Source organism: Eleutherodactylus coqui, chromosome 3 (assembly GCF_035609145.1).
Source record: "Eleutherodactylus coqui strain aEleCoq1 chromosome 3, aEleCoq1.hap1, whole genome shotgun sequence".
In the NCBI taxonomy this organism is placed as follows: domain Eukaryota; kingdom Metazoa; phylum Chordata; class Amphibia; order Anura; family Eleutherodactylidae; genus Eleutherodactylus; species Eleutherodactylus coqui.
Window position 1 is genome coordinate 17,914,156 of NC_089839.1, and position 19,341 is coordinate 17,933,496.

The 19,341-nt window shown below is 48.2% G+C and overlaps 1 protein-coding gene across 2 annotated transcripts; it reads left to right on the top strand.

Moving 5' to 3' along the window:
• The first annotated feature begins 4,362 nt into the window (after nucleotides 1-4,362).
• On the top strand, nucleotides 4,363-18,349 carry MAD2L1BP (MAD2L1 binding protein). 2 transcript variants are annotated; one of them, XM_066595209.1, is made up of 3 exons: nucleotides 4,363-4,634; nucleotides 17,118-17,353; nucleotides 17,479-18,349. In XM_066595209.1, exons 2-3 carry the CDS (start codon nucleotides 17,126-17,128, stop codon nucleotides 17,986-17,988), a joined length of 738 nt encoding a protein of 245 aa, XP_066451306.1. In that variant the 5' UTR covers nucleotides 4,363-4,634; nucleotides 17,118-17,125; the 3' UTR covers nucleotides 17,989-18,349. The 2 variants fall into 2 exon arrangements, with proteins under 2 accessions (XP_066451306.1, XP_066451307.1); XM_066595210.1 differs by lacking the exon at nucleotides 4,363-4,634 and adding an exon at nucleotides 14,994-15,485.
• Nucleotides 18,350-19,341: the final 992 nt, after the last annotated feature.

Genomic DNA, 19,341 nt, shown 5'->3' on the forward strand with positions numbered 1-19,341 from the left:
TACTTCAGAACCTACTTGTCACCAAGTTGTCCACCCCACATATTACTTCAGAACCTACCTGTCACCAACTTGTCCCCCACATAGTACTCCATCACCTACCTGTCACCAACATGTTCTCCCCACATAGTACTCCATCACCTACCTGTCACCAACTGTCCACCCCACATATTATTCCATTAGCTACCTATCACCAACATGTCCTGCCCACATATAACGTCATCACCTACCTATCACCAACTTGTCCCCCCCACATATTACTCTATCACCTACCTGTCACCAAGTTGTCCCCCCCACATATTACTTCAGAACCTACCTGTCACCAAGTTGTCCCCCCACATATTACTTCAGAACCTACTTGTCACCAAGTTGTCCACCCCACATATTACTTCAGAACCTACCTGTCACCAACTTGTCTCCCCACATATTACTCCATCACCTACCTGTCACCAACCTGTCCCCCCCACATATCACTCCATCACCTACCTGTCACCAACTTGTCCCCCCCCCACATATCACTCTATCACCTACCTGTCACCAAGTTGTCCACCCCACATATTACTTCAGAACCTACATGTCACCAAGTTGACCCCCCACATATTACTTCAGAACCTACTTGTCACCAAGTTGTCCCCCCCACATATTACTTCAGAACCTACCTGTCACCAACTTGTCTCCCCACATATTACTCCATCACCTACCTGTCACCAACTTGTCCCCCCCCCACATATCACTCTATCACCTACCTGTCACCAAGTTGTCCACCCCACATATTACTTCAGAACCTACATGTCACCAAGTTGACCCCCCCCACATATTACTTCAGAACCTACCTGTCACCAACTTGTCCCCCCACATATTACTCCATCACCTACCTGTCACCAACTTGTCCCCCCCCCCACTTATCACTCTGTCACCTACCTGTCACCAAGTTGTCCCCCCCACATAATACTTCAGAACCTACCTGTCACCAACCTGTCCCCCCCACATATTACTTCAGAACCTACATGTCACCAAGTTGACCCCCCCACATATTACTTCAGAATCTACCTGTCACCAAGTTGTCCCCCCACATATTACTTCAGAACCTACATGTCACCAACTTGTCCCCCACATATTACTCCATCACCTACCTGTCACCAACATGTTCTCCCCACATAGTACTCCATCACCTACCTGTCACCAACTGTCCACCCCACATATTACTCCATTACCTACCTATCACCAACATGTCCTGCCCACATATAACGTCATCACCTACCTATCACCAACTTGTCCCTCCACATATTACTCCATCACCTACCCATCACCAACCTGTCCCCCCCACATATTATGTCATCACCTACATGTCACCAACTTGTCCCCCCACATATTATGTCATCACCTACCCGTCACCAACGTGTCCTACCCACATATTACTCCATCACCTACCTGTCACCAACCTGTCCATCCCACATATTACTCCATCACCTACCTGTCACCAACTTGTCCCTTCACATATTACGCCATCACCTACCTGTCGCCAACTGTCCACCCCACATATTACTCCATCACCTCCCTGTCACCAACTTGTCCCCCCACATATTACTCCATCACCTACCCGTCACCAACTTGTCCCCCCACATATTACTCCATCACCTACCCGTCACCAACTTGTCCCCCCACATACTATTCCATCACCCACTGTCTCCAAATGTCCACCCCACATATAACTCCATCATCTACCTGTCACCAACTTGTCCTCCCCACATATTACTCCATCACCTACCTGTCACCAACTTGTCCCCCCACATAGTACTCCATCACCTACCTGTCATCAACTTATCGTCCCCACATAGTACTCCATCACCTACCTGTCATCAACTTATCGTCCCCACATAGTACTCCATCACCTACCTGTCACCAACTTGTCTCCCCACATACTATTCCATCACCTACCTGTCGCCAACTCTCCACCCTACATATTACTCCATCACCTACCTGTCACCAACTTGTCCCCCCACATATTACGTCCATCACCTACCTGTCACCAACTTGTCCCCCCACATATTACGTCCATCATCTACCTGTCAAGCATCTCATATTTTTCCAGAGTAACGACACTTCCCACTGCGCTATATTTTTGGTCACGTGATCTTAAAATGAGGCCCCGCGTTTATCTGCGTCCCGGGTTGGCATTCTCCTGTTCCGTTATGGGATCAGAAAAACGGAATCCCGGACAGGAACAGATCCGTCCAATGACCAAACAGCGCCAAATAATGACCGTCACGCTCTTCGGCTTTTTCTGGGACAAAATAGTGTTATTTGGTCCAGGATTTGGGGACGGATTCGCCCCGGAGACTCTGATGTCCGCGAACATTGCCTTACAGAACTTACATGACCCCCGATTACACGGGGCTTTCATCAGATTCTGTCACATGACCAGCGCCGGCTGATGTAAGGAGCAGCAAGCTCCGTTAGTCATACAAGACATCATGTGACCAGCGAGGGGATCGCCCCAGCCTAGGAGGTCATGTATTGGGATGGGCAGGTAGAAGAGCTGTAAACACAGAACGAGTCGTGCCAGCTGCGGAGATTATCATGTTATTACACTGCGGTCATCGCCGTATGTAAATATGCACACGGGGGCACTTACTTTAATCACTGACAACTATTTCTGCTATGTGACACCGTGATGATAGGCCTGTGGTATTCGCACCACAAGACCCGTAAGCCACGCCCATTCTATAGATTATATATAGCACACTCTGCCCTGCCTCACATCATTTATTATTCGCTTGGTACAAGGGGGCGTGGCTTATTTCCTGTTGTTTACATATTGGGCAGTGCTGTCCCCAGGAGCTGACAATCTAATTTCACAATTTCATTAGACAATTCACGTTCAGGGCCTTTTTGACCCCAGACTTTGTCGTATTTCTTTAGCGCTGCCGCCATGTTCCTGTCTGTTCAGCGCAGTGACGCCATCGCTCCGCCGGAGAACATGATGAGCCTCGCGGAGTCTGAGGAAGATTTTTGTTTCGCCCAGCGGAATCCACCGTAAAACTTCCAGCGCCGACTTCAATTCTACAACAGCGGCAAAAATCCGCGATTTTTGCTGCGTCTCCACGTACAGATACAACTTTTTCCACATGCGTAAAATCCAACCTACCTACACGGGCGAGCGCGATCCTGGACTGAGAAACTCAGCACAAAATTGCGCCCACCAGCGTTTGTTTTCACGCCGTTGCGAGGCATTTATTTGGCAATAACGCCATCCATCACTTCTGTGATGTTGCGATCCTCCAGCGCGGCTTTCAGTGGGGGGTCTCACATCGCACTCGCGTGCACGCGGCCCGCCGAGCGATGAGCTTTACTGAGAACAATAGACGATGCGTTCCGAGGAGCGCGAATAGTAGGACAGGCAGCCATTTTTTTCCCGCACTGCTCACATATGTGACTCCGTTCAAAAGAATGCGGGTTCATGTTCGCGCGAGATTCGTGCGTCTCGCAAGGCTTACATCTCACTCGGCCTGATTCTGCTGGAAGAACTCATTAGGACTAATTAGCCATTTCAATCAGCGCGTCTTACACCAAAAACGCGCAAATATACGTACGCCTGGGTGAAGCCAGCCTTATTCTGGTGGCGATTCTGCAGTGGGTGCGTTTACGGAGGGAGACTTCTGCGCACGCAATAAACAGCGAACAGAAGCCATTTAATGGGCTCAGTCTCACGGTTCTTTTTTGCGCATTGCTCTATTTTTGTGCGTATTTGCGCACCAAACGGCGTGGGTGAGTGCAAAACACTGCGCAAATCGCGAACACCGGAACCTCGTGATAATAATGAGCCTTTTATATCAGGGCGAAGACGATTTTCCGTGTGAATAAGCTGTGCCTGCGCAATTGCGCTCAGGATTTGCGCTGGCATGGACGCAAAAAACACTCCTTCCATGCACGTATACGTTGCGAGTATTTTTACGTGCGACCGCCCTAAGCGCTCTTTTACATGGCGTATTGCGTATTTCGGTCTGTGAGTACGCAGCATATTCGTGGACTGAACTGCGCCGATTCTTACTGATTTGTGGACTATTTTGTAATTCGCACCGACGTGACGCGCTGCTTTTTTCCACACGGCAGACGCGCTTTATTCCCGTGTAATACGCTGCGTTATTACGCTCACAACAAAGTGCCATTAGACTCGCGGATTGTGATAGCAGCGTCTTGCGGAACATTCCGGTACGTCTGAAATCGCCTGTAAAGAGGCAGAAGCGCCGTCCGTCCGCAGAGCTCTGACAGCTTGCTCTGAGGCTGCACTACTGAGGCTGCACTACTGAGGCATCGGGACGGGTCACGTGGGGGCACAGCTCTGTAGATTGTGCCTCAGTAGTGCAGCCTCAGTGACAGCTCTTCTCAGTCCCAGCATGCCCCGCCGCCTCTGTGTGACAGCTCCCCTTACAGATGTGTATATTTAGAAAAGCTGCAGGGGGCGCTCGTCTGCCGCTGATCAACGAAAGACTTCAATAAAATGGCGGCCACCAGTCAGGCGACATCAGCTGAACAGGAAGTTCCCGGGGGAAGTCCGCGAGACACGTCCGCTGTGACGTCAGGAGCAAGAAACAGGAAGTGACGGCGGGAGTTTCAATAAAGTCCCGGGAGTGCCGGTGAGTGCGGAGGAGAGATCAGGGGTATCAGTGCTGTAATGTGGAGGGTACAGCGGGAGCTACAGCAGTGCAGTGAGGGGGGAGGTTAGTGGAGGACTATATGCTGTAATGGGATGGGGTATATCAGTAATGCGGTGTAGAGTGGTGCTGCAGGAGACTAGCAGTACTGCAGTATAGGAGGGGGGGGGGGGGTAGGTTAGTGGAGGACTATATACTGTAATGTGGTGGGGGTATATCAGTACTGCGGTGTAGAGTGGTATAGCGGGGTATGTAGTAGTACTGCAGCATAGTAGGGGGAGCGAAGGACTATATCAGTACTGCGGTGTAGAGTGGTATAGCGGGGTATGTAGTAGTACTGCAGCATTGTGGGGGGAGCGAAGGACTATATCAGTACTGCGGTGTAGAGTGGTATAGTTGGGTCTGTAGCAGTACTGCAGCATAATAGGGGGAGCGGAGGACTATATCTGTACTGTGGAGAAAGGGGGGTATATCAGTATTGCGGTGTAGAGTGGTATAGCAGGGTCTGTAGCAGTACTGCAGCATAGTAGGAGGAGCGGAGGACTATATCAGTACTGCGGGGTCTGTAGCAGTACTGCAGCATTGTGCGGGGAGAGGAGGACTATATCTGTACTGTGGGGGAAGCGGGTAGATCAGTACTGCAGTGCAGAGTGGTATAGCGGGGTCTGTAGTAGTACTGCAGCATAGTAGGGGGAGCGGAGGATCATCTGTTCTGTGGGTGAAGGGGGTATATCAGTACTGCGGTGTAGAGAGTGTGGGGGGTCTGGAACGCAGACCGTAATGCGAATGTTGCCTGTATCCAAATTAAGAGGAAATATTATATAGAGTACTCATAGAGAACCATAATAACCACTACACATAAGACCGTCTAGTGATCAGAATGAATTCTGTTTATTGTTGTACATTGCTAGTTTATATGCAAGTTGTAAAGAAGGCGTTTCCAAATGTTACCTGATGCCTGGTTACAAAGTACTTTTGGCAACTGTAAATCAACAAGCTTTTCTAAACAAAAGGTATCAACAAAACTGTTTGAAGTAGACATGGAAACAGTTACAGTGTGATAATACAGGTTTTGTTAATTACATTTCTTGTTTGGGAAGAACTGTAATCTTCAAAGTTCATCAGCAATTTGCACATCAAAAGAGGGGACATTGTTTCTAATTTTCACATAGACAAAACTGGTTCAGCCACCTACTCGGAAGTCAGCACAAAGTTGGTATTCAGTAAGATAACTGAATAAAATCTAATTAGTCATACATTTAGTATTTTAAAATCAATATTTAAATAAACGCTTGAATATACCTTTTTACATATGATTCTATATCCAAATTCTACTAGCAACTTCCGGAATGTTTTACATATAATACATAACATTATATAACCAAATAACTAATGTCACATTCATTACACTGTTTCCTTATCTTTCTTATGTTAGGTTATTGATTAATAATGATTGACCCCTATCATTCCCCCATTTGGACATCAGAGCCACCATTATCTCCTGGTTCTGTCACCCATAGGTGCCGGGTTCCCAGGTAGGAATGGTGCACTCTATGTCCATCAAGATATGAAGACATAATATCAAATATTGCAAGTCAATCAAGTTTACAATACAGTAATCTTAGATTTATCAACATCAATATCGTCATTGTCATATTAGACACTTAAAGGGGTGTATTTTTGGGTATGTCTCGAAGAGTCTCTACAGGAGTGGGGACAGATAATAGAAAAGTCCGCAAAACGTCCTCTCCACTCCTGAGGTTGGGCATACACGTGTGGGAAATATTTGCCCATTCAGTCCATCGCTTGTCCATGTGGATCGTTCGTAGTGGTGTTTCCCAATAAGAAGACAGTCCAATAAGACAAAATGTAGATGTCAAAGTCAAAATGTCCATTACCTCCCCCACCCAAACAACGCCGGGATCCCACCCATCACTTTTCCTCTGGCTCGGGAACTTTCTTGCAGTGGGAGGCATGTATCCACTTTTACAGAAGTAGGCGTTGACAACAGAACTTGGTATGGTCGTCAAACCTTGGGTCCAAGGCCTTTACTACGTGTCTTTTTGCGACCACCCAATCTCCAGGTGGCAAGAAATGAGTCCCCTCTAGGTTGTCAGGGTCTGGAATTGGGGAAAATACTAGATCGGGTGTTATTTTCAGTTTACGACATAGTTCTTGTACATATTCAATAACCTTATCACACCCCCGCTGTAGGGCCTGTGGATGGTACAGGCCTAATCTTGGCATAGAGCCAAACAACACTTCTTTTAACTTAAGCATATCATTTCATTTCTTTCAACTTTGTCTAAACTCTGCGGGTGGTATGGAGTGTAAAACGCTTGTTCCACCCCAAGGCTGACATAACCTTTCGCATCACTTAACCTGTAAATTGTGTACCTCTGTCACTCTCAATTGTCTCTAGTACCCCAAATCTACATACAAGTTCTGACACAAGTTTAGCCACTGTACATTGTGCGGTGGCTTTGAACAGGTCCACGCACACAAGGACATACTCATACCTGCCTGATTTGGGAAGCTGGATGTAATCGATTTGTAATCTCTGAATAGGATACAGTGGTCACTTCACATGCCTTCACATATGCCTTCGCCAACCTGTCCAACCCTGGAGCATACCATACCTTGTCCATAACAGAAACCATGGCATTCCGAGAGGCATGCACTTTCCCGTGAGCTAGGACGGCGAGGTGGGGGTAGGCAGCCGCTGGTACATCATCTACGTCCCGTAGGACGCCAAATCCCAAATCAACAAGAGTGGTGGGACCAAGATCCAACTTACAGCACAAGGGGTCTTGCGTCCTGTCCTGGGAGAGCTGCAGCCTTGGCTGCCCTATCCCCCTGTTCTCTGGTGACTGCCCCTGCGTGTGTGCTTTAACCTTTATTATGGCCACCTGTCCTGGCAACATGATAGCTTAATGGGCTTGCCTTGTGCCGTGAGAAAGCTCCTGGACCGCCAGATGGGTCCATAATCGTGTGCAGTACCAAAGGCGTACCTGGAATCAGTGTAGATATTAGTAGTGGTATATTTTTCAATCGTACAGGCCTCAGTTCCTGCGCTGACATGTGTGGCGGCAGTGGTTTTTGTACAAGCATCTCATTCAGTGTGACTACTTCAAAACCTGTTACAAACCTTCCTTCGTCATTCAGGTATCTAGATCCATCCACAAACATTTCAAGGTGGGGGTTTAGGAGGTGTTTGTCAGTGACATGTGCGAACCCAGCTGTCTCAATCATGCTGGTGTTCTGCGTCAAAGGCCTCCTCTTCATCATCAGTCAGAGAATTTGCAAAGAGCTGGTCCTCTGTACTTACTCCCCCATTTGAATCAGTGTCACCTAATGGTAATAAGGTGGCCGGATTCAAAGTGGTGCAACGTTGAAATGAGACATTGGATGAAGAGTGTACTGCAAGTTCCATTTTGATCCGTCTAGCAAGAGACAGATGTCTACGGCTTACCTGTGTCAGGATACCATGTATGTCATGTGGGGTGTAGATCACCATGGTGTGATCTAAGAAGTTTCTCTTTGCTGGCTTTGCAGCCATTCTACTCTGATGGAGGAAACACAAAAGGCTTAGTGATGCATTGAGGTAACTATTTGTGTCAGCAGTACATAAAAGTAAATTAAAAACAAATCATCAACATATTACAAGAGGGCGGTGCCCTTGGGAATTGGCCAGGCGTCTAATACCAGTTTCATGAATCTGGTGAACTGGTATTGGGCTATACTGTGCCCCTTGTGGCAGCACTATCCAACAGTACTGCTTTCCTCTGAAATTAAATACAAACAAATACAGACAGTCTGTCGAGGTCCGTCTGACTGGTAGCCCAAAGGCTCGAAGGAACGACACTAAGAACTTGTTTCTCTGCGTGCGTAAGAGTGAAGACAGGGAGAGGTGTCGCTAGGTCTGCTGCCATCCGACCGAAGGTCGGGTGACTTTCAGACCTGGGGTGTATACGAGCCTCACCGGACGGGTAAAGTTCGATACAAGATCCCAAGGATCCCATCATTTCGGTTCCCAATATGCTTTCAGGACTTTCCAGCACAAGGAAGCGCATGAGGCATCGTGACCCTTTAAACATTACCTCTAGTGGTTCAGTTTCTGCCAGCTGAATCGGCACTCCTGAAACCCCTTGCACCAATTACTGCTAGACAATCAGGCTGGTATTCTATTTAAAATAGATCAGAACCTTGTAGCAAAAAAAAATTAAAAATTAAAAATTTAGAAATTGCTGACCTGCAATACCTGGATCACCTATGTCAGATATCCAGTTCCTTGGGCTAAGCAATGACTCAGGAATTGGAGTTTGTCTTGGAGGTGACTTACTATTTGTCAGGACCTGCGGAAAGCTGAGTTTCTGCAGTGGCTATCAAGACAAATACATGAGCCGGATCTACCAAGAGAGCAGTTAGTTTACAAACCTCCTCTGAACTGTCACTTGAGGTCTCAACCCGTACCGATCCATCCGGTGAAAATTTGATGGATGCAGATAAGGCTTGTAAGATATTAGTACAAATAACAGACATGAATTACAACAAGGCAGAATAATCCACAAACATGTATTCATATTGGAATATGATATTCTTTAAGCAAATTCATTATTAATCTGATCCTGCCTGCAATGTCTCATCAAATTTGAGAAGGGAAAAAAAAACTTCCTAACTGCCCAAGCTCCTCACCCTTTGAAATGTATCTTATCTTCTATAGAACACAGAAACTTCTCCAGACAAATAGCTGTATAACTGGTTCCACTGCCTGTAAACATCTTCTAAACTGCAAATTCACACTCACTAAGGGGGGTTTTATTCATTCCTATACGGACTGATAATATGTGAAGTAGAAATTGGGATTGTATTTACTGTACACCAGACTTCCAATAATGAGCGAATTATGTATAGATAAGAAAAACTCTTAGTACCGCGGTTTTTACACAATTTGCTCAGAATAGGCTATCCAATGACAAACATAATACAACTTATGCCCATATCCACCTACATACTTATATTCACCACTCCAGATAGCAACTATTATTACCGTGCATTGTTAAACCTTCTACCTTTCCTTAACTCATTGACTTGCTTTTTTTTCTTTTTTTCTTTCTTTTAACAAGTTATACTACACTTTCTTTGTTCCCTATTAACCTGCACAGTCTGCTTACACCATTCCTTACTACAGAGACAATACAACCCCCCATAGCTCATACCTTCTTTACACTCAGGAAAAAAAAACAAAAAAAAAAAACAAAAAACCACCTAGTATATATATATACTTCATTGTTCTTTTGAACCCCCACAGATGTGAGTGGGGTATAACTTTCTTACACTTAGAAATTAGACATTACAAGAACACTAAGACGTACAACAAAGATTAGTTTACATAACAACAAGACTTACAAGACAAACGATAGTGGTTTTCATTGGGACAGATTCGGGCGATGCGGTGCGTTGTCGCCGCTGGGAGTGGTGCCCTGATCTGTCTCCTGATCATGACGGTTCTTGGGACAAGGGCAATTCTTGGCCAGGTGGCCATTCTTGCGGCAATTATAACACTTACGTATTCCTCTGTTGGGTCTGTCCTGGAACTGCACCTTTCCCCCTTGGTTGCTATAGTATTTAACCGCCGCTACAGGGCGCTTCTCATCCATAGCAAACCCTACTGCCTTTTTATACAAGTCCATGGGCTTGGCTTGTCGCCAGCCGGGGGTACATGCCTTTACTTTATCTGCCAATGATGGGCCGATGCCTTGCATGAACACCTCACACATCATTGGGTAGTACACTTCATCTGCACAGAGGGTGAAACCAATGTCCCTAGCCTTCGTTCCCAGCCTACCAAAATAACATTCAATAGTTTTATTCTTTTCCCGTCTACACATAGTTAAAGCCATTTGTCTTCGTAAAGGGTTTTGTTGTCCGCACCTGGGACAATCCTGACAGTCAAGAAGAATGTCGGAGCTGTCCGCGGTTGGTAGGACCGGGTACATCCTAGCCGGGTTTGGCACCGGGGATGAGTACACAAGTATGCCGTCATCCTTCGGTGCACAATCCCATTGTTCTACATTTACGTTTTTGCTATATCTTATTATGGCCTCTACTCCTTTTTCTAGACCGGCGTTTCTGATATCTTTCATGCTTTTTCCCGTACTATTGCCAGAACTCATAGTTAAAGGTTCCTGCTTTTCTAAGTCCTATCTTTCTATATTTTATACACTTGTCTGCAATCGTCTCCCCCTTCCCTTTCTCACACAGCTTATGGCACACAGAACCTTATTTGTCACACAGGCTTCTATTTGTCACACAAGCTTCTATTTGTCACACAGGTTTTTATTTCACACAGGCTTTTATTTCACACAGGCTTTTATTTCACACAGGCTTCTATTTCACAGAGGCTTTTATTTCACACAGGCTTCTATTTCACAGAGGCTTTTATTTCACACAGGCTTCTATTTCACAGAGGCTTTTATTTCACACAGGCTTCTATTTCACAGAGGCTTTTATTTCACACAGGCTTCTATTTCACAGAGGCTTTTATTTCACACAGGCTTCTATTTCACAGAGGCTTTTATTTCACACAGGCTTCTATTTCACACAGGCTTTTATTTGTCACACAGTACACTAAGGACCCCTGGTCCTGGAATAGTTTTACGGACTCCTTAAGGGGGGGGGTTTAGGGGAGACCAGACCTCTCTTCTAAGGGAACTTCTGGTGATATTATAACAGACTCAGTAAAAGCAAATTATGGCTAACACGACACAGACTATCAACGTACAGATTTCAACAATTACTACAGGCAACATGACAATATACACACAAGGGTTCTTCCGTCTAGCACGGTCACTAAGAACACCGTAAATAACAGGCAGAAGCGTCCTATATAACATACAGCAACTCACCCCCTGTCGACACGAGACTTGAAGTCAGGAGAGCCCAGAGCTTGAGTGGTAAGTCAAGAGCTTACCGTATACCGGTGTTTTGTAGATCTGGGGTCCCGTGGCCTCTCGTCCGGCTGGTCGGCAGGTAGTGTCGTCAGGTATCGGCTGCAGGTAAGGAGTTAGCTTCTGCCCCACTTGTCGGGCGCCAAATAAACTGTGGGGGGTCTGGAACGCAGACCGTAATGCGAATGTTGCCTGTATCCAAATTAAGAGGAAATATTATATAGAGTACTCATAGAGAACCATAATAACCACTACACATAAGACCGTCTAGTGATCAGAATGAATTCTGTTTATTGTTGTACATTGCTAGTTTATATGCAAGTTGTAAAGAAGGCGTTTCCAAATGTTACCTGATGCCTGGTTACAAAGTACTTTTGGCAACTGTAAATCAACAAGCTTTTCTAAACAAAAGGTATCAACAAAACTGTTTGAAGTAGACATGGAAACAGTTACAGTGTGATAATACAGGTTTTGTTAATTACATTTCTTGTTTGGGAAGAACTGTAATCTTCAAAGTTCATCAGCAATTTGCACATCAAAAGAGGGGACATTGTTTCTAATTTTCACATAGACAAAACTGGTTCAGCCACCTACTCGGAAGTCAGCACAAAGTTGGTAAGTTGGTATTCAGTAAGATAACTGAATAAAATCTAATTAGTCATACATTTAGTATTTTAAAATCAATATTCAAATAAACGCTTGAATATACCTTTTTACATATGATTCTATATCCAAATTCTACTAGCAACTTCCGGAATGTTTTACATATAATACATAACATTATATAACCAAATAACTAATGTCACATTCATTACACTGTTTCCTTATCTTTCTTATGTTAGGTTATTGATTAATAATGATTGACCCCTATCAAGAGGTATAGCGGGGTCTGTAGCAGTAATAATAATAATCTTTATTTGTATAGCGCCATCATATTCCGCAGCGCTGACATAGACAGGGGGAATACAGAAAGACAAAATACAAACATTACAGAACCACGGTTACATAGTAATCAGCTGATGGAAACAATAGGGGTGAGGGTCCTGCTCCAACGAGCTTACATACTACAAGTAATGGGGGGATACAGAAGGTAAAGGGGCTGGAGATGTTCACGGTATGGCGGGGTGGAGAGTGAGGGATGCTATACACATAAAGAATGGTCAAACATTAAAGGGGCTGGCGGTGTGCACGGTATGGCGGGGTGGAGAGTGAGGGGTGATCTACACATAGACAATGGTCAGACATTTAGCCGTGTGACGGCAGAAACAGTATGACTGCAGGAGCGGTTTATGACAGCTGGCAGGGATTGCAGTCAGTAGGTCAGGGAGCATGTTATCAGGTGGAGTACAGAGAGGTTTGTTTAGGGAATGCGGTATGCCTCCCTGAAGAGGTGCGTTTTTAGAGCACGCCTGAAGTTCTGCGAGTCCTGGGTTGCCCAGATAGCCTTTGGTAGTGCAGTCCAGAGGACCGGTGCTGCTCTGGAGAAGTCTTGGAGGCGGGAATGAGAAGTTCAAATTAAAGGGGCGCTCAGTCTGGTTTCGTTAGCAGAGCGGAGAGCCCGGGCTGGGTGATGGATTGAGATGAGGGAGGCGATATAGAGGGGCACTGCACTGTGGAGGGCTTTGTGGATGAAGGTAGCGAGTTTAAATTGAATTCTGTATTTAACGGGCAGCCAGTGCAGTGACTGGCACAGGGCAGAGGCGTCCGAGTAGCGGCTGGACAGGAAGATGAGCCTGGCTGCCGCATTCAGGATGGATTGGAGAGGGTAGAGTCTGGTGCAGAGGAGGCCGATCAGCAACGAGTTGCAATAATCGAGCCGGGAGTGGATGAGGGGAGCGGTGAGCGCTTTTAGTGCGTCTACAGTGAGAAAAGAGCGGATTGTTGCGATATTCTTGAGGTGCAGCTGACATGTTCGGGCCAGAGATTGGATGTAGGGGGTAAATGATCAGTCAAATATGACCCCAAGGCAGCGGGCGTGTTGTCTAGGAGTTATGGTGGCGCCACACACTGAGATGGAGATGTCAGGATGAGGGCGGTTAGTGGAGGGTGGAAATACCAGCAGGTCAGGTTTAGTTTTAGGTAGAGAGAGAGGACATGGTGTTAGAGACAGCAGACAGACAGTCGGTGATGTTTTGGAGGAAAGGTGCGGAGATGTCACGGGCAGAGGTGTATAGCTGGGTGTCGTCAGCATACAGGTGGTATTGGAGGCCAAATCTTCTGATGGCTTGTCCAATAGGGGCTGTGTAGATGGAGAAAAGAAGGGGGCCGAGGACAGAGCCCTGGGGGACCCCAACAGCAAGGGGAAGAGGAGGGGAGGTAGAGCCAGCAAAGGAGACACTGAAAGAGCGGTTAGATAGGTAGGAGGAGAACCAGGAGAGGGCAGTGTCCTTTAGGCCAATGGAGCGTAGCATACTGAGGAGGAGTTTGTGGTCAACAGTGTCAAATGCTGCGGAGAGGTGGAGGAGGATCAGTAGGGAGTAATCACCCCTCGATTTGGCTGTCAGTAGGTCATTGGATACCCTTGTAAGGGCAGTTTCTGTCGAGTGTTGAGGTCGAAAGCCAGACTGTAGGGGGTCTAGGAGAGAGTGCTCTGATAGGTAGCTTACAAGGCGGGAGTAAACTAGGCGTTCTAGTAGTTTGGAGATGAAGGGGAGGTTTGAGATGGGTCGGTAGTTGGCAGCATCAGTTGCGTCCAGAGTTGGCTTCTTTAGCAGTGGGGATATGATGGAGTGTTTGAAAAAAGAGGGAAAGATGCCAGAGGTCAGAGAGAGGTTGAATATAGTGGTGAGATGGGAGATGACCACTGGGGAGAGGGATCGGAGGAGGTGTGAGGGGAGAGGGAACGGAGGAGGTGTGAGGGGAGGCGGGTCGCTAGCGCAGGTGGTGGGGCGAGCAGAGAAGAGCAATTTGAAGACTTCTTCCTCGTTGGTCTGAGTACAGACAGTCAGCACTGCATCTAGCTCATGCTTGCAAGACTAGGGTCAGGGCTAGTCTGGGGTTGGGAAGTTATTTCCTGACGGATGTCATCAATTTTCTTTTTGAAGTAAGCAGCCAGCTCTTCGGCACTGAGATCCGTCACCGGGGGCTGTGGTTTAGGGTTGTGGGATAGTGAGGAGACTAGAGAGGTGAAATAGACTTGTTTGGCATGGTGGAGGGCGAGGTTGTAGGTTCTGAGCATGAATTTGTAGTGGAGGAAGTCTGCGGACGTTTGCGATTTCCTCCACAGCCGTTCAGCACTTCTAGAGCACCGCCGGATGAAGCGTGTTTGAGGTGTGAGCCAGGGTTGCTGCGTTCTACATCGAATGGCTCGGATTCTGGGGGGAGCCGCTTCATCCAGGGCATGTTTGAGAGCGGTGTTGTAGTGAGCGGCAGCCAGGTTGGGGCAGGAGAGGAGAGAGATGGGGGACAGAGAGGACTGTAGGGACTCAGCAAAGTCCTGGGTGTGAACGGCCTGAAGGTTCCTGTAGGTACGGTAGGTAGGTGGGTCTGGAGAGATGTTAGGGAGCGTGACAGAGAAAGAGAGGAGGTTATGATCTGCGAGCGGGAGAGGGGAGTTAGTGAAGTTGGAAACAGAGCAGAGACGGAAGAAGACCAGATCCAGAGTGTTGCCATCCCTGTGAGTGGGAGAGGCTGTGAGTTGAGAGAGACCAAGGGAGGAGGTGAGCGATAGAAGCTGAGAGGCAGATGGGGAGATGGGGTCATTAGTGGGGATGTTAAAATCACCTAAGATGAGGGTTGGGATTTCGCAGGATAGGAAGTGGGGAGCCAGGCAGCAAAGTGGTCCAAAAACCGGCGAGGAGCACCTGGGGGGCGATAGATGACTGCTACTCGCATGGACAGCGGACGGAAAAGCCATAGCGTATGTACTTCAAATGATGGAAAAGTGAGTGGTACAGGGGGGATGACCTGGTAGGTACAATTTGGGGAGAGAAGAGCACCTACTCCTCCGCCACGCCTGTCATCTGGTCTCGGGGTATGGGAGAACTGCAGGGCATTGTAAGACAGTGCAGCAGGGGAGGCCGTGTCAGACGGCTGTATCCACGTTTCTGTGAGAGCGAGCAGACTTAAAGGGGTTTTCCCGCGCCGAAACGTTTTGTTTTTTTTTCAATACCCCCCCCCCCCCCCCCCCCGTTCGGCGCGAGACAAACCCGATGCAGGGGTTTAAAAAAAAAAAACGGATAGTACTTACCCGAATCCCCGCGCTCCGGTGACTTCTTACTTACCTTGCGAAGATGGCCGCCGGGATCTTCACCCACGGTGGACCGCAGGTCTTCTCCCATGGTGCACTGTGGGCTCTGTGCGTTCCATTGCCGATTCCAGCCTCCTGATTGGCTGGAATCGGCACACGTGACGGGGCGGAGCTACAAGGAGCAGCTCTCCGGCACGAGCGGCCCCATTCAGAAGGGAGAAGACCGGACTGCGCAAGCGCGTCTAATCGGGTGATTAGACGCTGAAATTAGACGGCTCCATGGAGACAAGGACGCCAGCAACGGAACAGGTAAGTGAATAACTTCTGTATGCCTTATAATTAATGCACGATGTACATTACAAAGTGCATTAATATGGCCATACAGAAGTGCTGAACCCCACTTGCTATCGCGGGACAACCCCTTTAAAGATTTAGCAGTAAAAGAGTCTGACTATCAGTTCCAGAGCGCACACTTAAAGGAGTCAGGGGAGGGTATGCATGGGCTAGCAGTTGGGCTTGGGGATTTTATTAGTGAGTCAGGTAGGGGGTGATAGCTAGGAGCAGTGGAGGGTGGGCCAGGATTGGGAGAGATATCCCCAGCAGCGAGTAGCAGCAGAATAGGGAGGGTTAGCAGATGGTTAGGAGATTTATGAGGAAGACTGTTATGTTTGTTAGTGGCATTAGGGGGTTTGAGGCTAAGCAAGAAGCTGAAGAGTGCATGCAAGCTGTGCATAGGTGAGGACAGGAGAGAGGGGCTAATGTGACTAGAATGCTCCAGAGGTGGGCACTTGAAAGAAGTTCTGAAACTGAAGTACTGCAGCATAGTAGGGGGAGCAGAGGACTATATCAGTACTGCGGTGTGGAGTGGTCTAGCGGGGTCTGTAGCAGTGCTGCAGCATAGTGGTGGGGAGGGGTATAGCAGGGTCTGTAGCAGTACTGAAGCATAGTAGGGGGAGCGTAGAACTATATCAGTACTGTAGTATAGCGGGGTCTGTTGCAGTACTGCAGCATAGTAGGGGGAGCGTAGGACTATATCAGTACTGCGGTGTATAGTGGGGTCTGTAGCAGTACTGCAGCATTGTGCGGGGAGAGGATGACTATCAGTACCGTGGTGTAGAGTGGTGTAGCGGGGTCTGTAGTAGTACTGCAGCATAGTAGGGGGAGCGGAGGACTATATCAGTACTGCGGTGTAGAGTGGTATATTGGGGTCTGTAGCAGTACTGCAATGTTTGTAGTGGGGTGTATACCAGCTGGCATCCCCCATAGACACTATGTTTGTCCCTTGCACCCCCAGATTATCTCACATGATTTCTTTATGTTCCCTAGCACACAGAATGGAGAAGCCGGAGCCCGAGCAGCCACCCCACAGCAGACCTCGGGGTAACCCCCTCGCCCGTCGCGGCTCCAGGGACAACCCTGACGTATGTGTGGAGTTCCCAGGACTGGTGACGAGGGAGAGCTGCTGCCGCTTCACCTGTGAGCTCCTGAAGCACATCCTGCACCAGAGGCACCAGCTGCCCCTGCCCTACGAGCAGCTGCTGCACTTCTGTAGGGGGCAGCAGGTAGGTGCCCGGCCCTCGATTCTCGTCCGCTCCCTGAACCCTCGGCCGTTTCTTCCCAAACCACCCCCCTCTCCCCCCAGCCCTGAACCCTCTTGTCCTCATCTTGTGTTCTTTTCTCTCTCCAGGATGGCGGTGAAGTTGTGAGACGGCCGATAAAAGAGGCGTTGGATTCCCGCCAGTGTCAGCGGGCGCTCTCGGACTTGTCAGAGTTAATGACTCAGCTGGACGTCTTCTTCACGCTGACCGCTGTGCCCCGTGTCTTACTGCTGCTGGGAGGCTCCCCCATAAACCCTAAGGAGATGTATGTGATAGACATGGAGGGCATCCAGGTGGGGAATGGTGAGCAGAGCCTGAGTACGCGCCCATGTCTCCGTCAGCTCTTCAGGGCGCTCTTTTTAGCGGACCCTTTCAGTGACCTGCGGTCATCTGGCCTCATGAGTCTGGTGCTGATGGTTCAGGGACATCGAGACTGCGCCGCCGACTGGTTCCGACCCAAGCTCAGCTTCAAGGTGCCTTCCAGGAGCCGCACGCTGAGCATCAAACTGTCCAGCAGCGAGGCGGAAGCTGCCACGTACGACAGCGACGAATATATCTGGTTTCAGGCTCCAATTACACTGAAAGGGTTTCAGAACTGAGAACACGGACTTTTCACTGCGTTGCCAAATAAATGAGAAGAAGGGTCTTAATTGTATTCACTCAGGTGTGACCCTTGTTCAGCCCACGTATCGCCCCCTCCCTCCTTATAATGGACGGCTCTACAAGGGGGCAAACAGATGCACTTTGTGATACACCTGGCGGTACGGTCACTTGTCACCTGCGGCTTGAGTTCACGATGTCCTGAATGTATCGTAAATTTCCGCCGCTTTACTGAATGCGCCGATCTCTGCCGCTGCGGCCCCCGTGGATGTGCTGATCTCTGCTGCTGCGGCGCCCATGGATGTGCTGATCTCTGCTGCTGCGGCGCCCATGGATGTACCTCATGCAGGTGCCACGTGCCTCTCCCCCCCCCCCCCCCCCGCACGTGACTGATGGTGATGTACATGAGGCTCCAGTCGTTGGTGACAAGGGATGTAGCTGCTTATTTACTGTGGTGCTCTGACTGCCAACATCCCCTTCAAATGGAAGGCTCAGTCCTGGTATCTGTACACTCACCCCTAATAGCCATTTATACCTCAATCATCCCATGCTGTAGTGACGGAAGGTGCCTGTTGCCATATTTATGCAGCTGTGACTGGTGCGGAGCTCTTCCCTCTCCTCATCTGCAGTTGGTGATGAACGGCTGACGTCTTGGGGCTCCTGGAAGGGTCTGACGTTATTTTTCCATGCTTCTCCTAACTCCTCGGTGGGGGACTCGGAACACCCCTCACTCGCTGTGGGATCACGCGAGTCATTAAAATGTTCTTGGACCCGCCCTTCACCTCCGTTATCCATCATGTTTACTCCGGAACACAAGGGATCGGGAAGTGACGTAGCAGCGCCGTCGCCTCTTTTTATAGGACTCTTATACATTATTTATTTGACTCGCGTAAAGCGGTTTGTAACTTTCTGTGTTTGATAACAGTGAGCGGTGCGGTCCGTTACCGGGGATCGTGGTGCATTCGCGTTCCCAGATTTTGTGCTTTTCTATATATATATTTTTTTAGATCATGGATGTAATCTGCTCATTAAATGAAATCTGGTCTGTATTCGAGTCCTTCACCTGAAATGTGCGCCCAACAGTAGGGCCAAGTGAACTGTGCAAAGTAGGATCTCTAACAGTAGCTGTCCTTAACTATATAAAAAAGGAGGGTTATCCCACAGCGCCGCCGAAAGGTAGATTCGGTGAAGCACTGCAGATGGGGTAAACAGGGGAGCATTCTGAGACCATGTAGCCGTCCCCTCATGGATAATTTAAGGGTTGCCAGCATAGGTACCGGCACAGTGATCCCCAGGGACGTAGGACCATTTAGTACTAGCCCCCCGCAAACTCTTAGCAGGTCCCACAATTC

Excerpts from the sequence above, each read along its gene's own strand:
- MAD2L1BP (XM_066595209.1), top strand. The coding sequence starts at position 17,126 with ATGGAGAAGCCGGAGCCCGAGCAGCCACCCCACAGCAGACCTCGGGGT. Across the intron at positions 17,354-17,478 it reads ACTTCTGTAGGGGGCAGCAG|GATGGCGGTGAAGTTGTGAG; the intron begins GTAGGTGCCCGG and ends TTCTCTCTCCAG.